The 22,987-nt window shown below is 36.7% G+C and overlaps 3 protein-coding genes across 4 annotated transcripts in view; all 3 read left to right on the plus strand.

Moving 5' to 3' along the window:
- The window catches only part of LOC106758322, a 57,025-nt gene that overhangs the window by 19,619 nt on the left and 14,419 nt on the right, over positions 1-22,987 (plus strand). The window lies entirely within an intron of this gene.
- LOC106758321 lies at positions 489-17,549 on the plus strand. 2 transcript variants are annotated; one of them, XM_022779765.1, is made up of 8 exons: positions 489-1,179; positions 1,552-1,892; positions 2,974-3,631; positions 4,864-4,968; positions 9,940-10,117; positions 10,489-12,218; positions 12,718-12,930; positions 16,531-17,549. In XM_022779765.1, exons 1-8 carry the CDS (start codon positions 817-819, stop codon positions 17,545-17,547), a joined length of 4,605 nt encoding a protein of 1,534 aa, XP_022635486.1. In that variant the 5' UTR covers positions 489-816; the 3' UTR covers positions 17,548-17,549. The 2 variants fall into 2 exon arrangements, with proteins under 2 accessions (XP_022635486.1, XP_014496742.1); XM_014641256.2 differs by having other exon boundaries at positions 490-1,179; positions 16,543-17,549.
- LOC111241477 overlaps positions 17,549-22,987 on the plus strand; it is a 6,480-nt gene continuing 1,041 nt past the window's right edge. Inside the window, exon 1 of the mRNA XM_022779766.1 lies at positions 17,549-18,815. Coding sequence (XP_022635487.1) covers positions 17,625-18,815 — 1,191 coding nt within the window. The 5' untranslated portion in view covers positions 17,549-17,624. The remainder of the gene's footprint in view (positions 18,816-22,987) is intronic.

Here is a 22,987-nt window from a genome sequence, read left to right on the forward strand (position 1 = left end):
TAAAATATTTAATTTATTAGATAAATAATATAAAAATATTATTAAATACTTAAAATATATAAAAAAGTTATTTGTTAAAGATTTAAAATTTATTTAGTTCTTTCGTCATTATAAGTTAGTATATAATAATAATAAAAATTATATATCATTATTTACCATTAATATTATTATCTTTATTATTTTGTATTTGCATATAACTTTTAATTTTATAAAACGGAAATGATAAAAGTACTAATATTGAAGTTTCTTCTTAATTTTATATTTTGTAGTATGTTATAAATTCAAATCTGAACCACGTGAATGTAAGAGAAATATTGTTAAAGATAATGAAGAAGTGTAAGATATTTTTGAAATAAAAAAAATAATAAGAAAATGTGAATATTTTTGAAATAAATTAAATTAAAGGGGAGGAAGAGTTCGGATGGAAGTATAGGAAGCAACACCCGCTTGAAACATTATGAATTGGGCTGAATGTGAGAGCAGAAAAGGACGCTGATGCTGATTGAAGAAGTGGACCGCTGATGCACCCATACTTGGGCTACCTCATGGTTGAATCAATTGGAGCAAAAGTATATTGGGTCTGCTGTTCTGCAGTGTTTCTTGGCTGATCATCCATTGAGATTAATTGAAGATATTGGCCTGGATCTGACATTTAGTTAACGAAACTTTGCGTTTTGGCTGGAAATTGGACAGCACTTGAATTAATGAAACGGTGAGTTTCGCAGCAGCTGCCTAAGGGGTCTCCTCCCTTGCTTTTTATTTGCAAAGCTGCCGAGACATCCATTCAGAGGAGAAAAGGGAAGATTTAGAACGAAGATGTCAGAAGAGTTGAAAATAATTAATGATACTTTCTTTCATAGAGTACCAATGGCGCCGCAGTATCAAGTCCCCAATTCCACCACCGCCTTCTTCCATCACCAACCGCAATCTTTCTCATTCCCCAACACCGCTTGGCCATTCCCTCAGAACCCGCCCCCAAATCCTAAACTCGCAATTGACCACGCGGAGCGCGCCGCAGCCGCCGCTTTCAGCGCCGTCCTAGCTGGTGGTGGCTCGGTCTCGGCATGGGAGGTCTCCCAGACCACTCTGTCCATGCTCCAAGTCGATTCTTGGAACTCCTTGGGCATCAAAATGCAGCAAGTACCCTCCCTTCACCGCATTTTGATCACCGAAGGTAAGGTATGAATGTTATGTCATTACATTTAATGTCACATCACTCGTTGGGAATATTCCGTTAACAATTGATTTTTACTTTGGGTTGATTAATGAATTAAGAAACCGTCAAATATGTGCGCCTGAAGTATTACTAATACTCTCTCCTAATTGTCTCCTAAAGTAATAAAAAAATTTATGCAATCCTGGAATATTGAATATCCGTCTCGTTTAGTCCTAGTTTTATGTAAACTAGTAAAAAGTTTAAGGACCAATTTGAATATTTGGCAGACTACTCAATGCGATTTCCACTGCTTCTAGGGCTTTTTAGATATTTTTATACTATTTTGGTACTTTTTGAGTAAGAAAGGGGTTTATTATGTATCGATTGATGTGCAGGTGAATGCTTTTGTCCATTGCTTTGTTGGGGTCCGAAGGATCACTTCCTTGTATGATTTGGAAGTGGCAATATGCAAGAATGAGGGTGTTGATAACTTTGAAGCGTTAGGATTGGGACCTTTGTTGCAGCATCCTTTGGTTATTCATTATTTCTCCCTTCGCTCTGATGTAACCCAGGTGTTTAAGATAACGAGTGAGGAGATAATTCAGTTTTTGAGTGAGTTTTTGGATGCTTCTACATGTGACAAAATTATTAAGGTTGAACAGTTTTTGGATTTTATTGCCAAGAAGCTATTGGTTAAATGCAAGGAATGGCTTGGGATTCGGATTCAGAACTTGGGGTATGTTATTTCTTGTTTCACTTACATGTTGGTTGAAGTGTATTGTTCATAAGTAGCATTAGAATGATGAAGTGAAGTGTAATATGTTGGAGATTTTTCATGTGATAATGATTTGATTTACGCTTCTCACTCAGTAAAATTGATGACATGGGAGATTTGATATAATGCTAAGTAAACAAGTGCAGTCAGTTAGCCAGCAAAATTCTTTATAGGTTTAATGCGTGGATCAAAATTTAATATTCATAGTATCAGTGTTAATATTGGCATAATTTGCAAATGAGTTATCTGGTTTAGCTCTCATGGAAGATTCTTCAATCCATTCTCATAAACTAAATTTTGTTTAAGCTGATTGAGTTGTATGGTTATGTCATGCTGAACACACAGATCGAAAGGGGGAGTAGTTTATATTTTCATCTTTGAATGTAACTTTTCGTCCAAATATTTTTAACTGGTTATTGAAATTATTTTATTTCATACCTTCAAATTTTGGGACTCATACAAACTAGTTTAGAGTAAGCTCTACAATTTGCTTCTTGCTGGATCAGATCCCTTTTTCTTGAAATTGTATTTTGCTGTGCTTTATAGCCTTTACTTTTTAGGCACTAGTTGTAACGTGACTTTTTTTGCAATCTTGTTTATTAAGACATATTGTTGTGTCTATTAGTAGCATTATTTTTGTTTTTGTTTTTTTTTTCTAGCTTTCTCACTTGTCTTATTTTGTTCACATCATGTCAATGCCAACAATCATTCATATCTCCATTTTCCCGTTAAATTTCAGTGATTGAGACATCTTTTTGCTGGACTTATTGTATTGTAAGTATTGTAGTTTCTAATGTTCTGTATTGATATTTGAGTATAATTTTTGTACACAAGTTTTTTTCTGAAGACCAAAAGTGTGCTTGGACAGTTCACTATGGCAACATGCATTTCTATCAGCAAACAATAATCTCCTCCACAACCTTCTTAAAAAGCTCATGGATTAGAGAAATAGTTGCTTTTGTGTTTTCTGGGGTTTTGTTCTCTGTTCTGTGTTGGGTTTAGAGTGGCTTTCTTATCCAAATTAATGTTTTTATAATCACAGGATGCATATATCTGCTATACGAGAAGCTAGAAATTCGGAGCAATCAACATTAGAGAAACACTTGAAGACCTTAAATTTGAAGATTGATAAGTTTGGGAAGCGTTCTCTCTCTTCCTCTCAGAAAAAGCAGTTAGATGAACGTTTTAATGCAATTACTCAGCGCATTGAATGTTTTTCTCCTGTAAAAAAGTCTTTTTGTGGAAAGCATATAAGATTTATGTCATCAAGCTCTGAAGACGAAGATAGTGATTCTTCTGCACCTGAACAAAGTAATAACATAATGGGTAACCAGTCAAACCCATCACCACAATTCACTAGAAGTTCAGAACGAGTAAGTAGTTGTCCTTACCCATCTGCAACTGAAGAGATGGCACGACTTGGGGTGAGGAGTGATCTAAGTTCTACAAGAAAGGAATTCTGTCAACAACCAAGAAAGAAAAGGAAATTTGAAAATGTAACTTCTACAAGATCCGCTGCTTATAAGTTGCAAAAGAGAAACAGACTCGGACGTGCTGTAACCCCAATCCATAATGGTAACAAAACAGACAAAACCAAGGTACCAATCAATATGGAAGGAGATCTTTCAATCACTAATGATTCTTTGCACTTGTTTGTCACAACCTGGAAGGAGGCATGTTTAGAGCACACGGTTGATGAGGTATGTGTTAAAAAGATCACTCAAATGAGATGATACTTTTTTATGTTTTGTTAAACGGGTTAAAATAGTCAGAATGTTCAGTAAATAACTAGTCTTGGGGTCTCTGGGAGTCTTAGGCCCTAGCAGGAAACAACCTAGGATTTTGTCAACTGAGCATTTTGTCTGTGGTTTTTATATTATTGGGATGCCTGAGAAATTCATTTATAAGGGAAATCTATTGCAAAATTCAAATGATTTACATTTTTTCTTCCCTCATGTTAACACATTTCTCTAATAAAAGCATGCACATTCTGGTTCTTTTTTTGTGAAATTGCTTACATCCCTTAATATCTTTCATCATTTACTACTTTATCAGCCTAAAATTTGCATGCACAGTGTATGCCATCTTGATAAGTGCTAATTTTTGTATCAAATGGGTAAAGATGAAACAATATCAGTTAACAGCTAATATTGCTTTTTAATGCACGATGTCATGTTTTTAAATTTTCTAATTTTTGCTGGTTTTTATACCAAAGTATTTTCATTTTAGTTGTTTCTAATGTTATGCTGTTGTTGAAGCAATTAATTAGTTTTTTGTTGCTTGCTGTATTTTTTTTCTTTAGAAAAGTAGAATACACTATTTTCACAACCATATGCAAAGACCAAAGATCTCAGTGGTATAGTTTTTGAATAGAAAAAGATCACCTTATGCTGACATACAAACAACTTGGATAGACTATTATTTTTGTTTTTGCGAAGAAGTGGATTTGTGCAGAGAGTTTGAACCAATTTATCATTATAACGGTTGTTTTTGGAGGATTATTGAATTAAATTTATTTATTTGTTTTATTATGGAGTTATTTGGTTGTTGCCTTTACATGGAGAGCAATGCCCGCTTTGAAATATATTTTCTTACTGTCCTCTCATTACTTCATTGGGATGATGTAGTCTCCTTGTCATCTTCCTATGTGGCACCTTAGTTGTTCATATTCTGAGATGTCAATGTGGTTTTTTCTCATTCAATTAATGTTTTCCTTCTCTTTGATCCCTTTCTACCCAAGGATGGCTTATCCAATTATGCTGTACTTTTTCTTCTTCTTTTTCAACTTCAATGAACTTCTTTTAGGGAAACAAATACTCTTCTATGAATATTATTCATCAACTTCAGCTAGGAATAGTTTTTGCAGAAGTATACTTGTTTTAGATATGTGTAACATAGGTGTAACAGTTCTTGATACAAAATTAATATGTAGGTTTTCGAGAGGATGCTTCAATTCTATAAAGTAAAACACTGTCGCTGGAGGAGAATAAAAAATTTGTTCTCATCATATCCTTTCATTGGGTTACTGAATGTTGCTGTAAGCTTCCTTTTATTCATTCCATTATATTAACCTTGCATATGTAACTTTATTTACTTCTTTTATGGTATATTTACTTCTTTTATGGTATATTTACTTCTTTTACTTTGTTAGTTAATTAGCATTTTAAATTTAGCTCTAATCCCCCATTTTCACTTATAATTAGTTTGTGTTAAGAGATGATTGATTTTGTTTGTTAATTCGGTTCCATCTATATTTCCTTGTCGATATTATTGATCTGAGAATAATGAACAAATATCCTTCGGTCCAGTTTACTGTATATATAATAATATAGCTACAAACAGGCAACAATTGTAAAATGGGATGCTCTTTAAACTTGATTGAAAACCCTTTAAGTGACATTAATGAACATTATTGACCAAGGAACCACAACATCATTGAAGTGGACCAAGATAAGTAATTCTTCTAGTGTTTTGCATTTAATAGTAGGAGTACTAGGAAACAAAGAAACATGACCATTGTAGGCTATCTCGAAGATAGGGCACTATAATTGAGACCAAAATAGAGATGCATAGTAGAAAATACGTGACAATACATTCTTAACAACTTCAACTACTTCACGTCTCTTGAAACAAAAAACTAATGTCAATAACAAGGTTAGAGAATGTTGACGAGTCTGGTGCGGATACACAAAATCACTGTGGTGGCTGGAGGGTGGTGTGTGGTCTTCTTGTGCATGGCTTGAGTGCCTAAGGATCTTGCTCATGGTGGTATGTCATGTAAGTCCCTATGCTTGTAAGAGGAAAACGACAGTGACCAGTGGCGGATGATGGTTAGATGATGGTGAGTGCGATAATTCACCATACAGTTACCCATCAAAATCCACTTGCTTCTATACAATCTTGAATTTAGAGATGACAAAATTGGTCAGACTTTTCTCAGCTGATGTATGTCTGTTTATGTGTGTGAGATGAGCAAAAGTATATCTTAAAGAGGAAGGCTACAACCTATGTTCCTTAACCTATATCTAGGTACGCCTAAAAATAGCTTTTATATAAGTTGTAGAACAAAACAATATCACCTATTTCAGCAATAACCACAAGACCTTTGTCAAGATTATCTATGTTGAGAGACCTGTTTATTTTGATATGTATGGTCTTTTCATGTTGTACTATATTATGGGCAATGCTCACAATTGACTTGTTATTGTAATACATTTACATATGGATAACCTTTAGTTTAAAGTCATCTATAGTATGATTTTTATTTAGGGTCCTTCACATATACCTTGAGCAAGGTCTTGAAATTTAGCTTTTGAACTAAAACAAGGTACTCTATCTTATCTTTTTGCTTCTTTAGGCTACTAGACTTTTCCAAGAAATGTACAATACCTAAAGGTAGTTTTTCTGTTAGTAATAAATCCTACACAATTTGCATTAATATATTTTTATGGTGAAAGTTGTTGGGAATCCAAGTATGAATTGAGGGTGGTGTCAATCTTCTTAAAGAGCTACTGATGCATTTATTAATGATGTGTTTATTACAATGTTTTGGTACTCTATATATAGAGTACCATGGTAGGCAAAAAACAACCTCAACCCTTAAAGTTGGGTTCAAACACACAAAACAATATTAAACTTAATACATTTCAACAAATCTCTTATGTAGTTGGACTTGGGTCTCATTTTGTGTCTCTCCAGTGAACCTCTCCTGTGAATCTCTTCCTTTGATAAACCCAACAATGGTATCATAGCCGATGGTTAGCCTTGGTGAATCGCCACCATATCCTCCCAGGTAGCCCTATCAGCTCCACCTTCCTACCATTCAATTAAAACCTGTTTTGTCTTATCCTCTCCTTGTTTCTTTTGTCTTCTACCCAAAATTCGTTGTGGCCAAAACGATGGTCCTTCTACCTGTAAGTCCTCTAGTAACTCCTTCTCCACCCTCTTCGTTCCTACTGCTAGCTTTAACTGAGACACAGGGTGTATCCTTGCTGTGTCTGGTAATAACAACCTAAAAGCCACCTGCTGCACCACCTTGAAAGGCCCGAAATATCTGACCGATAGCTTAGGATGTAACCTTACTGGCATGGAGGACTGCCTATGGGGCCGAATCTTCAAGTAGACCCAGTCATCAACCATGATTTCTACTGGTTTGCTCTTGCGGTTAGCATGCTTGGCCATTAGATCTTGAGCTCTCATAAAATGGAATCTGAGCTGTTGAAGGGCCTCATCTCTGGTTCGCAGCTTTTGAGCCACGACCTCCACTAATGTTTCTCCTGGAATAAACCTTGTTAATGCTGGAGGTGCTCTCCCATACACTATTTCAAAGGGTGTACACCTAGCTACCCCCTGATAATTGGTATTATACCAGTATTCAACCCAGGGAAGGATATAATACCAACTCTTTGGCTGTTCCGAACAGAAATATCTCAAATATCCCTCCAGAATCCTGTTTAATACCTTCGTTTGGCCATCCGACTCTGAATGATATGCAGTACTCATTTGGAGTTGGGTGCCTTCTATCTTGAACAACTCCTTCCAAAACAAGCTAAAAAACAATGGGTCTCTCTATCACTCACAATGGTCATCGACACCCCATGCAACCTCACCACTTCCTTCACGAAGATTTCAGCCAGTGTGCATGCTGTGTATGGGTGTTTCAGGGGGATGAAATGCCCATACTTGCTTAGGCAATTAATCACTACCAAAATTGCATCATGGTCCTGCGATTTTGGAAGCTTCACTATGAAGTAAATACTAATCTCTTCCCAAACCGCCTGAGGTATAGGTAATGGCTACAAAAGACCTTGGGGCGAAGAGGCCAAGTATTTGTGCTATTGACTGATTAGGCAATGGGCTACATAATTTGTGATTGCCTTCTTCATTCCTACCCAATATAACGACTGTGCCACCCTACGGTAAGTTCTGTATACTCCAGAATGACCCCCAGTTGCAGTGGTGTGGAATTCAACTAAGATTTTGGGAATCCAAGCTGATTTTGCTGATATAACCTACCTTCCCTTATAGTGGAGTCTGCCTCTCTCCATTGTGAAAGCTGAATTCGACTCAGGATTCGCCTTTATGTCCTCCATAATCCTCCCTAAATGTTCATCCTCCTCTACTTGCCTGAAAACCTCCTGAAAATCCTGTTAATATGGCCTGGCCACTACCCTCAAAACTTTCTCCTCCCTTGCATCACCTCCTTATCTAGTTAAGGCGTCTGTCACTTGGTTTGCCACCCCTGCTCTATACATGATGTCAAAATCATACCCTAGAAGCTTGGCTATCCAATTCTGCTAGTTTTGAGTGGTAATTCTTTGCTCCAACATATACCTTAGACTCCTCTGGTTTGTATGCACCACAAATTTCTGCCCAAGGAGATAAGGCCGCCAATGCTGGATAGCCAATACTAGTTCCATGAGCTCTTTCTCATAATCGACTTGCTCAATGACCCCTCGGATAACACCTTGCTAAAGAATGCAATGGGCCTTTTGTTTTGGGTGAGAACAACCCCTACTCCCCCTCTAGATGCGTCACACTCAATGTGAAACTGTTGGGTGAAATCAGGCAAGGCCAGGACTGGTCGTTCCCCTTTGTCTACCGTTCGGTCTAACCGTTCCCCTTTTTGTCCACCATTCGGCCTAACCTCTCCATGCCTTCCATCGCTCGGCCTTTACAGTCAATACTGTTCGACCTCACTTCCCCTTTTGTCCACCGTTCGGCCTAACCTCTCCATGCCTTCCACCGTTCGGCCTCACTTCCCTCCCACCTTTCTTCTCCTTCTCATTACCTCCCACCTTATACCCTAACATGGCATCTCTCTATTGGACAATTGATAACAACAATATACCCTTAATAATTGCCTTGTTGAGAATCAAACTCATGACCTTGTCTTTGATACCAATTGTTGTATTGAGTGCTTATTAGTAGGCTGAAAGTTATACCTTATAGTCTAGGAATAACTCTTTCCACCGAAGAGTGTAGCAACAGAAGTGCCATGACTCGTGTTGATTTGATCCACTTGGCCTTTTGGTATGTGACAATTGATGCATTTCACAACAACCTCAATAGTAGTGGTGACCGCGGATAACGATGATGGTGGCTGTTTTTGTGGCAATGGAAATTAAATTTCCAAGAACAGGAGCTTTGATACTAAGTTGAACTATGTAAGGAAATATAGAGATCTTTTATTGATAATCATAATGCACATTATTCTCTCATCACCTTTATTTGTAACAACCAAATGTTCTATAATAAGAAGATAAAAATATGTTGAAATAAATAGGAAGACTTAAAAGATATTTTCTCCTAATCAATATGAAGCTATCAAGAATATTTTTTTTTGAATAAAATGCTATATACAACAGCAAGGTTATTGATTATTTGCTAGAATTATTTAAGCATATCTTTAGAGCTTGTTCTACTCTTTGTTGCAGGAATTTGATAATTTTAGGATTTCACAGCATTTTGGGATCAATGGTTGAAAAGATTTTTGATGTTGATGTTTTTTGTATTCCCCTTTCTTGCACATGTTAGCTAGTATTTCTTTTCATAATGCATTAGTTTTCATGCTAATATTTATATTCTCTATTATTAGTGTTATATCTAAGTCAGTTTTTATTTTTATTTTACTTTGTACTAGCTATGCCACTTCAGCACTGGTCTGTACTCTTTATTCAGTTGTTTGTTGTTATTTGGAGGTTACACTGTTTTGTAATCATGAATAACGGTTTTGTAACAGTATGTAATTGTCTTTTCCTTTTTCCCTATTTGTAACGTGTAAAACACTTTTTTGAGTCACAATATACTACATGAATTTTCTGTACGTTCACCCAGTCACAACACTGCATATTCATTTGTTCAGATTATGCCTTTTCTTTTTTTGGTCAAACTCTAATATCTATTAATATTGCTGGTTTATGTGTCTTCTTTATGGAACAGATATAGGCTTCTTNGTAAAAATGTATATCATCATATGTTGAAATTTTCTCACTCTTCAATGCTTTAGGTTTCATTTATCAAGTCTGGAATGAGGAACAACATGTATGATACCTTCCCAGATATCATTGATAATGAATTAAATAACTCCCCAACCAAGCGGTCTTCTGAACATGAGACTATTGATGTTGGACCATGCCAGGAGAAAGTGCCAGTCATAACAATGGATAGCATAGAGAATGCAAAGTGTGAGTGTTTTTCCTTTAATTGAAGCTTTGGTTGACATATTTTGTAGTTATATTCTAATATTGACAATCTGTACCCTTTATACTTCAGTTTCCATAAGTAGTCAAAATCACATATACTACAATGAATTGCACTTGGAACTTAATACAGCTTAATCTGCTGAATATTTTATATGCCTAATTTTATGTTGGAGTTGTATGTTAATGATTTAAAATCTATTTGATGAAAACTTTAGAAATTTAATTCCTTTTCTTTTAAATTCCCAAGGATACGATCATTATTGTTCTAGGTTTTTTTTTGGTAGTTTTCCTTATTATGTATGTGATCTTTTATATTGTTGGTGACATGGAAACTTCATCATTGGATGTCACAGGTATTTCTTCTGGTGATGTCATCATAAAAATTGGAACTTATTTTGACCATGACAATGAGATAAATAGAGTTAGTAGCAACTCACTAATGCAATACAGAATTATGTTGTTGAGGAAGTTTTGCAGCTGTGAAAATTGGTTGGCAAAGGAATTTGGTATTAAAAACTTCGATTCTCTTGGTTATGGAGATTTCATATCATTCCTAGAAAAACACATTAACCAGTTGCCTCATGANCTACTGAAGTTGTTTGNTGGNGATAGATGTGAAAATTTCCCTTTTGGNGCCTGCATGTCTACAAATCAATTGACTGCTCTAGTATCTCAGGCTCTTAGTACTTTGTGGGAGAATGAAATAGTAACCAAACAAATGCTATCCATGCTTCTTACGAGGCAGTTCCCTTCAATTATGTTTGACGTTCCTCCAAATGACTCTCTAGTGAATCTGTTGAATGCTGTTCAGGGGCATAAATCTTGTGTGACTTCAAAATGTGTTGTATTTTCGGCAACTATTACAGGAAAGAACTATAATGGAGAGTCATCAAGTGATAGAGATAATAATTGGTCAGAAATGACGACTGATAGGACTGAGATGAGCCATGCAAAAAAAAATGAAAATGTTATGGCAAAAAATGCTATNGAACTCTTTCTCAAGTCTCCAATGTTGTCTGATTTGAGCAAGTGGTCTCATTGGGATCTTAGGTTTGCTCCCTTTCTAGGTCCGCTAATATCATGGTTGTTGAATGATGTAAATACCCAGGAATTATTGTGTTTAGTTACCAGAGATGGAAAGGTGATACGGTTAAATCATTCTGCTTCCTTAGACTCTTTCCTGGAGGCCGCACTTCAAGGATCCTCTTTCCAAACTGCAGTGCATTTGCTGTCTCTGATCTCACTTGTAGGGGGGGAAAAATATGTTCCATTGTCACTNTTAAAATGCCATGCTTGTCATGCATTTGAAGTTATGTTCAGAAACACTGTTGAAGATGTTGAAGTTAGTGATGATGGGAATGCTCTCTATCAGTCTGTGGAAGCATTAAGTAAAACAAAAATTTTAACTGAAATCTCAAATGCTAAAATGGGAAGTGAGTTTAGCAAACACANACGGAAAGTGAGTAAAGTTGCATCCATTCTCTCAAGGTTTGTGCTTGATTGTCTTGGTCACTTACCAGCAGAATTTCACAGTTTTGCTTNTGACTTGTTGCTTTCTGGGATGCAATCTGTTTTCAAGGATGCTGCNTCAGCTATTTTATGTGAATGCAGCAATATTGAGCAACGTTTCATGCTTCATGAAATAGGATTATCTTTGGGTATTTCTGAATGGATCAATGATTACCATTCATTTATTTCAAACAACACTTCTGACATTCATTGTACTCAAGTGTCATGCTTAAAAGATGCCAAAACTGATATAAATGCAAGGGGTCATGACCAATGTACTTTGGATAAGTCTCCTATTCCTGAAGCAAATATTGAAGTCACTGGAACAGTTNATCAAGAAAAACCTAACCAGGAATCTGANACTTNCTGCCTGGGAAATTCATTTCAAAATGNTGCTGATGTGGATGCTCCACTGCTTATTGAATCCATCAGGCGGGATGAATTTGGCCTAGATTCAAGTCTTTCTGATATTGATACTTCAATGTTGAAGAAACAACACGCTCGGTTAGGGAGAGCACTGCATTGCCTTTCACAAGAACTATATTCTCAAGATTCACATTTTATTCTNGAGTTGGTGAGAATAATTCTTTAATGTTTTATCTTCTGATTAGTAATAATGGANAAATGGAGGATATTTGTGATTCGTTATTATTGTTCGTAAATACTATGTGCTGAATATCTAAGATGAGTTTTACTTTTTACATTACCTTAGAAGTTGAATTTTGTTGGGAATGGATAAAAATAATATCTAATATAGATTTAAGACAGACATAACATACTGAAAANGTTTCTCATATCTGAATGATTTTAGTTTTTGGAGTAGTGACATCATATCTGCACCATTGATAGATTGTTTGTGCTATGCAGGAGTCTGATTATCTTAGAGCAATTCAATTTAAATCTTCAATATCATTTTACACTGTTCATGTGCAGTTGATAGTAATAAATCATTTACATTGACGATCCATTCTTAAATTTGAAACTTTGTTTATCTTGTTGGCACTTAGTAAAACTATTGGTAGCTTTTGAGAGTCAATACGTCCTGCTCCTGATAATTGGTCCTTTTGATTCAGGTTCAAAATGCAGATGACAATAATTATCCAGAAAGTGTGGAACCAACTCTTACATTTATTCTTCAAGAATCTGGTATAGTTNTATTGAATAATGAGCTAGGTTTCTCTGCTCAAAATATGAGAGCACTTTGTGATGTTGGAAATTCAACAAAGAAAGGATCTAATGCTGGATACATAGGGAAAAAAGGCATTGGTTTCAAGTCTGTTTTCCGGGTATGTTTCCGGGTATATTTTTTAAGTTCTTAAACCGACATTCTTTTATCCAAAGACCCAACTTCAATTATATTAAATGCTAAAATGAAACCATCTACCAGTTTTTACATACCCAAAACTCTTGAATTCTTATTTTGTTCTTAATATTTCCTTGAATGAAGCCATTAAATCGTTTTAAACCATCTAACCTTTCTAACATTTGGTATCTCTAATCCATCCCAAACCTCTACGTGTTGAGTTGGACTTGATTGTAACTACAATTAAAAATTATCAGGGACTTAATTCTAGTGAAAAATTATCAAGTAACTAAAACTATAATTATATACAAATGATTTGGAATGAATTTTAGAGTGAATATCCTCTCTTAGGATCTCAAATTTATCAATAAGATATACTGCCAAAGTTTGTTACTATATTTTTAATTTCTTTCTTCCTCATTGTTTAACAAGGTGTTGCTTTTGCATTTATAGCGAAAGCATACATACTCTTGAAATAAAACAGAGAGATGCATAAGCTGAATCCCTATTGTGTATTGAGCACATAGGGTTATGCATTTATAAATAGGAAAATATAAAGAGATGGGTCCAAGTTTGTTACATCTAACACTCTCTTTCAAGCTAGTGTATATAAGTTGCATGTACCAAACTTATTACAAATATAACAAATTTTTAGAAGTGGACTTGAAGCCTAACTCAACCTCACAAAATCGACTTGTAAGGTGAGGTTTGCACCCACTTATATACTATGAATTTGCCTTATCGCTAGTTGATGTGAGACTTCCAACACCTCCCCCTCACGTCGAGGTATATACATCTCGAGCGTGGGACTAGACATTAGTGGGTGGTCTGATAGTGACCCGATAGTGGATGGAACAATATGCCCAACAAACAACAAATATCGCTAGGATAAACTTTTTAACGATGGTTTTGATACCATGTAGAAAAAAAAACTGATTTTATTATTCTTGAATAAATAAAAATACATTCTCATACCCTCTATTTATAATAATCTAATTCTCCTAAACAGGGAAATAGGAAACTAGGAAAAGTAGAAAAATAAAATAAAATAAAAGATTATGTATCTATTTCCTCTAATTAGGAAGGTTCTAAAGATATTAGCTCAAATTACAACACTCCCTCTCAAGTTGGTAAATGAATATCAATCATTCCCAACTTGCTTACAAGATCTTGTAATCTACCCAAAGGAAGCTCTTTTGTAAAAATATCTGCTATTTGAAGCTCTGTAGGAACATGAGTTGTAATCACAAAGCCTCTGTCAAGATTACCTTTGATAAAATGTCTGTCAATTTCAATATGTTTGGTTTTGTCATGCTGTACTGGATTATGGGCTATGCTCATAGTAGACTTATTGTCATAGTTTAGTTGCATCGGGTTCTCCACTTTGACTTTACGATCATCCAAAATGATTTTCATCTAGAGTCCTGCACACATTCCTTGAGCAAGGCTCGAAATTCAGCTTTTGCACTAGAATGGGATACTCTATCTTGTTTTTTGCTTCTCCATGTTACCAGACTATCTCCAAGAAATATACAATACCCAGAAGTAGATTTTCTTCAGTAATAGAACCTGCATAGTCAACATCAGTATATATCTTCATAGTCAATGTGTCTTCCCTTTTGAATAATAGCCCCTTTCCTGGACTTGACTTCAAGTATTGGAGAATTTTGTCAACTGCTTGCATGTGTCTCTCTCTTGGATCATGCTTAAATTGGCTCACTACCCTAATTGCATAAGCAATGTCTGGTCTTGTGTGTGATAGATAAATCAATTTTCCCACCAATCTCTGATATTGGGCCTTCTCTACAGGAGCACTTTCTTCACTTCCAATTCTGTGATTCTATTCAATAGGAACTCTTGAAGTTCTACATCCTAGCTTTCCTGTTTCTTTGAGGAGATCAAGTACATATTTCCTTTGGGAGATGAAAATTCTGTTCTTGGAGTAGGCAACCTCTATTTCAAGAAAATATTTGAGTTTTCCTAGGTCTTTCATTTCAAATTGAGCTGCCAATTTTCTTTTAATGCCAATTTTTCTGTTTCATCATCTCCTGCAACAATCATATCATCTACATAGACAAGCAATAGAGTGAGTTTACCTTTAGAAGAGTGTTTTATGAATAAAGTATGATCTCCTTGGCTTTGTCTGTATCCCAAGGAAACCATTGCTTTTGTAAATCTTCCAAATCATGCTCTAGGGGATTGCTTAAGACCATACAATGCTTTCTTCAGGAGGCGTGCCTTGTTTCTTTCATTTTTCACTTCAAAACCTGGGGGAATCTCCATGTACACTTCCTCATCTAGATTTCCATGAAGAAAGACATTCTTCACATCCAGCTGGTGTAAGTCCCATCTAAAATGGGTAGCCAAAGCGAGAATAACTCGAACTGTATTCATCTTTTCCACTGGGGAAAATGTCTCCTCATAGTTAATTTAATGTAATTTGTTATTATTATTAATTACATTTTTACATGTTTGTATGTCTTGTAAGTTATAATTTTGAATGTTTATGAATCATGAAACGATTCATGGTACGAAACATTAGCTCTCCGATACACAATATGATTCACGATTGAACCACCATGAACAAAAGCATTTGAACCAGAGTTCTAATGATCCTCAAACAATTTGAAAAACTCGTTGAAGATAGTAGATTGTCCTGAAGGATCAAATGTTGATGTTGAAGAAGAGGCCATAGATAATTTTACATTGGGAAAGTAATTATAATGCAAAAAATTCCAACGAACCTAAGATCGAAAAGGGGTGGCAAGATGAGTTGGATGAGNTGGGGAGACCATACTAGGTGGTGGTAGCACGGTGGTGGCAAAAAACAAAAGCTGTTAAAAGAAATGATAACATTGCCAGAAAATAATTCCATAACAGAATTTAGCATCAATGAACAGTGGGTTCACTGGAGAGGCAAGGAAAAACCCTAACGTTAGATACCATGTTGAAATAAAGAGAGGCATCGGCTGTATCCTAATGCATACCGAGTACATAGGGATATGCATTTATAAATAGAAAAATATAAAGAGATGGACCTAAGCCCTTTACATCTTACACACGAAGAAATTTTAATTTGTTCACTATATTACAAACAACTGACCTTTCCCTAATGTTTTGAATTGTAATAAAAGACATGATANAAAGAAAATAGTCCTTTTCCACCAGGTAAAGTCAGCCATATGAATCAAATGACATGGTTAAGGAAAAATATTAAAGAATATAAATTTATTCGTTTGCACTGGTCTCTGGTTACACTTTAGTCCTATTAATTTACACCTCTTATTGAAGATAATGTTTTCTAAACCCTGGCAGGAACTCAGTTTCGTATNCCTGAACTGATGGTTTTATGCATTTTTCATTATTTACAAGTTTCTTTTCCTTTTTTCTTACTTCCTNTTTGCGAGGTATTATCATATTTCTCCTTCATCTTCTTTAATCTGTTAGAGGTAAATTGAGCTGAGAGTGGATTAATGCAAGTGCTTTTGTTCTTTATCATATTTGTCTATATAGAATTATCACAAAACGCATTTTTTTCCCGTCATTTTTTATATATTCAGATAATGAATTTCATTAATCTTAGTTCTCGTTGCAGGTCACAGATGCTCCAGAAATTCATTCTAATGGTTTTCATGTTAAATTTGACATTAGTGAAGGCCAGATTGGTTTTGTTTTGCCCACAGTAATACCTCCGTGTGATGTTGGTATATTCAGGAGGATGGCATCTAATGATAGCAAATTGTATGATGATGGTCCCTGGAAGACATGCATTCTGCTTCCATTCAGATCCCATCAATTAGAAGGAATGCCCTTGNATAGTATTTTGACTATGTTTTCGGATCTTCATCCTTCATTGTTACTATTTCTTCATCGCNTGAAGTGTATCAAGTTGAGAAACATGCTTAATGATACACTCATTGTTATGAAAAAGGAAATTTTAGGAGATGGTATCATTCAGGTTTCTCATGGGAATGAGAAAATGGTGTGGTTTGTAGTATCCCAGAAGTTGCAAACAAATTCCATTCGCTTTGATGTGAAGACAACTGAAATCTCTATGGCATTTACTTTGCACGAATCAGATAATAGTTACATTCCATGTTCAGATCAACAACCTGTTTTTGCATTTCTTCCTTTAAGAACATATGGNCTGAAGTTTATTCTTCAAGGTGATTTTGTTCTTCCTTCATCTAGAGAGGAAGTTGACGGAGACAGTCCTTGGAATCAGTGGTTGCTGTCAGAGTATCCTAGTTTGTTTGTCAGGGCACAGAGAGAATTTTGTGAACTTCCCTGTTTTAGGAGTGAGCCTGAAAAGGGTTTGTCTGCCTTCATGAGTTTTGTTCCATTAGTTGGTGAAGTTCATGGTTTTTTCTCCAGTCTTCCTCGTTTGATTATTTCTAAACTGCGAATGATGAATTGCTTACTTGTGGATGGTGAAAATAGAGAGTGGGCTACTCCATGTAAGGTATTGAGAGGCTGGACAGAGCAGGTGCGTGATCTTATTCCTGATAATATGCTTCTTGAACACCTTGGGCTTAGATACCTGAAAAAAAATACAGTATTGTCTGATGCATTAGCAAGGGCACTAGGCATTGAGGACTAGGCATTGAGGACTTTGGGCCTAACATCCTTGTTCGATTACTATCATCTTTATGTCATAGAAAGACCACCCTTATATCGATGGGCATGAGTTGGCTAGCTACTTGTCTAAGTACTCTTTATTTAACAATGTTCAATTCGTCTGCCTCTGTGTCAATCAACTCTGAAATGGAAGATATTCGGAAAAATCTTCAAAAGATACCATTTATTCCACTTTCGGATGGNACATACAGCTCAGTGGATGAAGGCACTATATGGTTGCAGTCCAATAATTTAAACTCAGGGTTTGACGAAGAGCATAAAATTGAAGCGTTCCCTAATATATGTGCTAAACTAAGGACTGTAAGTCCTTCCCTTTTCTCTACATCTTCTGGTACTCTGAGCTTGAATATGATTTTTATGGACAATATTACCCAGTTACTTCAGGGTATTGGTGTTCAACAGCTNTCTGTACATGATATAGTGAAGCTGCATATTTTACCTGCNTTGTCNGATGAAACCATGGCAAACAAAAACAGAATGTTAATGGTGGAATATGTATGTTTTGTAATGCTACACCTGAACTCCTCCTGTTCTGATTGTTTTACTGAAAGCGATNATATAATATCTGAGTTTANATGTAAATCTTTGTTATTGACAAATTGTGGTTTCAAGTGTCCTGCCGATACACCAATTCATTTCTGTACTGGATTTGGGAATCCTGTTACTCCAAAATTGCTGGCTGACTGTGTAAATATGACGTGGCATGAGGTAGACCTAATCTATTTAAGCCATCCAGTAAATGAACCAGCTTCATCTGCAGCGGTGAAGTGGAGGAATTTTTTTGAGAAGATTGGCATCACAGACTTTGTTCAAATAATTCAGGTTGATAAGAGTGTTGTTGATATAGGTGATGCCACATTTAAGCAGGTGATGTGGGATAGGGGTCTAATATCGGCTGAATTATTAGTCAAAGACTGGGAGTCCCCAGAAATAGTGCAATTATTGTCCTTGTTGTCTAAAGGTGGCAATCTTGAAAATTGTAAATATCTCTTGGAGGTTCTTGACATGTTATGGGATGCTTGCTACAGTAATAAAACAACGGGTCATTTCTATCCTAAATCTACTGGGGATGGCCATCCCTTTAAGTCTACATTTATATGCAGCTTGTGTGATGTCCAGTGGGTGGTTTCAACCATGGATACAGACATACACTATCCTAGGGATTTGTTTTATGATTGTGAAACAGTCCGGATGATCCTAGGAGATTTTGCACCGTATGCTGTTCCAAAGGTTANTTTTGGGCACATTTNTGTTATTCAGTGAGAGAATGTATAATTTCCCCTTTTGGATTTCCTAACATATTTTTCTTCGGTTAGTCAGTGATATTTTTCAGTCTGTTATTTCTGTTAGGTTTTTGGGTGTTACAGTGATAGCTGTTACAATAATTGATTTAGCTTGTGCATGCATATTCTAATTAAGGAGGAAGCAATAATTATGGAATTACTTTTGCTTGATATGAATAGGGAATTGTTTTGCCCATATAAGCTCACAAGTAAGGGATGTCATTTCTGTTAGGTTTCTTGGTGACAAGAAACCCAGATTTCTCTGGTTAGGTTCCGAAACATAACAGGCAAACAAACAAAACACTGGAAAACGGTATTATTATTCCAAAACAATAAGTATGTTTGAATACAGCCAAGGGACACAACTTCCCTTCACACAGGATGTAACAGATCCTGTTTCTACTTTCTCAATTACAAACGTGTCTTTCACAAGACACCTCCAAGGGACACTATATAGCCATGCCCCAAGGGACACTATAACAGCATAACTACCCCAAACCTCTTAACAGCTTATGTTCTATTTTTTAATTCCCTTTCTCCTAACATAGACTCTTATGGTCCTATCATTACCTGCGTGGCTTGAACAGTGGCCTGAACAACCATGTCCTCTAGGTTAAAATCATGAAATTGATTCTGTATACCTCATCCTCCCATGTAGCAGCCTTTGGTGCCCTTTCCTGCCACTCAATGAGAACCTGCTGCACTGGTTCTCCTTGTTTCTGACTCGTCCTTCTCTCTTGCACTTTGATGGGAAAACAAACTGCTCCTTTGCCTTGCAAGTCCTTTGGCATGTCTTTCTCCACTTGTTGAGTTCCCATTGCTATTTTGAGTTGAGACACATGGAAGATTGGATGGATACATGCTGTACCTGGCAGCTATAAACGGAAAGCAACTGGTCCCACTTGTTAGAGCACTTGAAAGGGACCATAGTATCTAGCTGACAACTTTGGTGTAATCTGGTTGGCATTGACATTTGTTTATGGGATCTAATCTTTAAATACACCCAATCCCCTACCTTTATCATTGACGGCCTGCATCTTTTGTTGGCAAACTTCGCCATTTGCTCCTGTGCTCTTACTAGGTGATAGCGCAATTGTTTGTGGGCCTCATCTCAGCTCTGCAACTCTTGTGCCATTGCCTCTACCACTGTCTCCCCTAGCACAAAATGGGCTAGGGATGGAGGGGTTCTCCCATACACTACCTTAAAAGGAGTACACTTGGTTGATCCTTTGAAATTGGTGTTATACCAGTATTCTGTGCAGGGTAGGAAATTATTCCAACTCTTGGGTTGTTTCAAACTAAAGCACCTTAAATATGTTTCGAGGGTCTTATTTAACACTTATGTTTGACCATTTATCTCAGGGTGGTAAGTTGTGCTCATATGCAATTTTGTGCCCTGTAGTCTGAATAACTCCTTCCAAAATATGCTTAGGAAGGTGGGATCTCTATCACTTATTGATGGCAACCTCCTTAGCTAGGTTGGGCCAAAGCTAGGAGATGTGCATGGAGGGATGTTTCCTTGAATGAATGGTGCAGAAATGTGGTGGTAAATGGTCCAAGGATGATGAGTTAAGGTATGGATGGGGTAGAAGCTCAAAGCCTCTAGGAGATATGGTGGTGGTGGTGGTGTAGTGTTTGGTGGCTCCAAGAGAGGTTAGGCCAACTCAAGGAAGAAGGTGACTAGAAGGGCCTTTAAGGTTGTTCTAGTCTTGATCAAGGAAGAGTATGGCCATATTTTGGCAGCACAATATTACTTAATTCCAAGATGAAATACAAGGGTGGAGACACCTCTATTTATAGGCCAAGGGTGTCTCCTTCTAACCCTAAAAGCAGGATCTCCCACCTTTGCTCTCATTGTCCAAAAATGAGGCCTTCTAAGGAGTGGACAAGTGTCCACAAATCCTCTCCAATGATGGGAGGACATGTGGCCACTCACAAAACACAATCCTCTCCATTCCTAGAGTGCCATGTGGCCACTATTAAAAGTAAATCCTTTCCACTCCTAGGGTGCCATGTGACTACCTTTTAAAAAGTAAATCCTCTCGAATGGAAGCATGACACATGGCACACACTTTCCACTTGGTTTGGATGTCTAACTTTAAGGAAAATCCTATGCTAGTTAGGCCTTAATACAAGCCTTAAACAAACCTACACACTACATGGCCAAATACAAGGCCTAAATAATCCTACATTACTCTTCAATACATGCCCCATGATGTCTCCAAAGGTGGCCCACAAGGTAGAGTTGATGTCATCTTCATGGATGGCTTCCACTCTCTTGAAAGTGTTTGACAATGACTAGGGAATTTGCCATCATTCCCTCCCTCTTGAAAAGGATTTGCCCTCAAATCTTCAACATGGAACAAGGCAAACTTCCTTATCTTCTTTGGAGTTTTGTGTGCTTCTCGACCAAGGTCAAATACCCATTTTATAACACAAGTTAGAACAAATGTTATATTAGTGAGTAAATGAAGAATATAGATCCCAATAATGATACACCTTAAATCAAATGAATGATCAAGGTCTTGTGGATTAGGAGCATCTTTGAAGCTTTTATTTGTGTTGTGTTGGATGTATGTTTGAAAAACTATCCATTCCAACACAAGATTTAATTTTTAGGGATATGTCATCACTTACTATAAATGAGGAAATGCTGTGGAGTTTCACCACTTCCTTTACAAAAATCTTTGCAGTACCCAAACCTTAGGTCTACCTTTGAAAAGAAGTTAGCTCCTTGCAANTCATCCAACAGCTCCTCTATGGAAAACTTGTCCAGAATGGTAGCCTTATTTAAGACCCTGTAGTTGATACAAAATCTCTAGTTGTCATCTCTCTTAACTAGAATAACCGGACTTGAATAAGGTTTGTTACTGGGTTTGATTATCGCCATTCTCAACATTTCAGATACTTGGTTCTCAATCTCTGTCTTCAAGAGGTAAGGGTATTTATAGGGCCTAAAATTGATAGGATCCACTCCAGCCTTAATTGGAAATTTGTTGTCCAAGTGCCTACTGGGTCGTAGACCCTTAGGTTCCCTAAATACCTTCTCATAGTCCCCCAAATTGATTCTAGTTCTGACTATTGTCCTGGGGTTTACAACTCTCCATTTCTTGCAATTCCATTTTCTCTAAACCTCATATTAACATGATAGCTTCAATCTTTGTCTTCTTCAATAGAGCCTCGGTGGTGACTACCTTTTTGGTCAGAGTTGGGTTCCCTTTAATCAAAACCTCCCTTTCCCCTTGACCACAACTCATGGTCAGGTTTTTCCAATTAATCTTGACTTCCCCCAATGAAGCCAACCATGCCACTCCCAAAATGAAGTCCACTCCTCCCAGTTCAAACAGAGAATTTCTCTTTTACCTCCAGGTTCTCCCTGTTGTATTATGATGTTGTGACAACATCCACTAGTAGTTTTTCTATGCTCATCTCCCAGGCAAACCTGGTATGGTGGTGTTTCCTCCACTACAAGACCTAGTTGAGCCACCAAATCTGTTGAAATAATATTGTGGCTGACTCCACTATCAATTAGAATCAACACTTTTTCCCCTTCACCCACCTTCAAAAGACACCTCCTTCCTATATATAGCCATGCCCCAAAGGACACATAACAGCCTAACAACCCCAAACCTCCTAACAACCTATGTCCTGTTTTTTAATTCCCTTTTCCCTATCGTAGACCCTCATGGTCCTATCAATTTCTCTATTGATAAGGGACCATCTTATGTTCTTGATATTACAAGTTAATGGTGTTTAGGTGATATATGGTCATGAAGATTAAAGAGGACTCTCTAGTCTCTCACAAACAGCATAACAATAATAACTCTATTCAAATTATTTAACCCTTTACAAGTGGTGGAGAAGTCTTCTTATATAGGTTTTGGAAGGGACCCTCTTAGCTATTGCACAAAGTGTGATTCGAGAAGGTAAGGCAACCTAGAAACTAGAACAACCTAGCATGACCTAGATTCTAGTAATCCTCCTAGGAAGAGCCTCTTCATCCTCATGAGGAGTCATGGACTCATCATCNTCCNCTTGGAGAGAATTCNACCATGAATTTGCGACACCCNTATCAAAANGAGAATGATCNCCAACATTAAAAGTAGGNNNANNNTNNNA

The sequence above is a fragment of the Vigna radiata genome, chromosome 4 (assembly GCF_000741045.1).
Source record: "Vigna radiata var. radiata cultivar VC1973A chromosome 4, Vradiata_ver6, whole genome shotgun sequence".
Taxonomy (NCBI): Eukaryota; Viridiplantae; Streptophyta; class Magnoliopsida; order Fabales; family Fabaceae; genus Vigna; species Vigna radiata.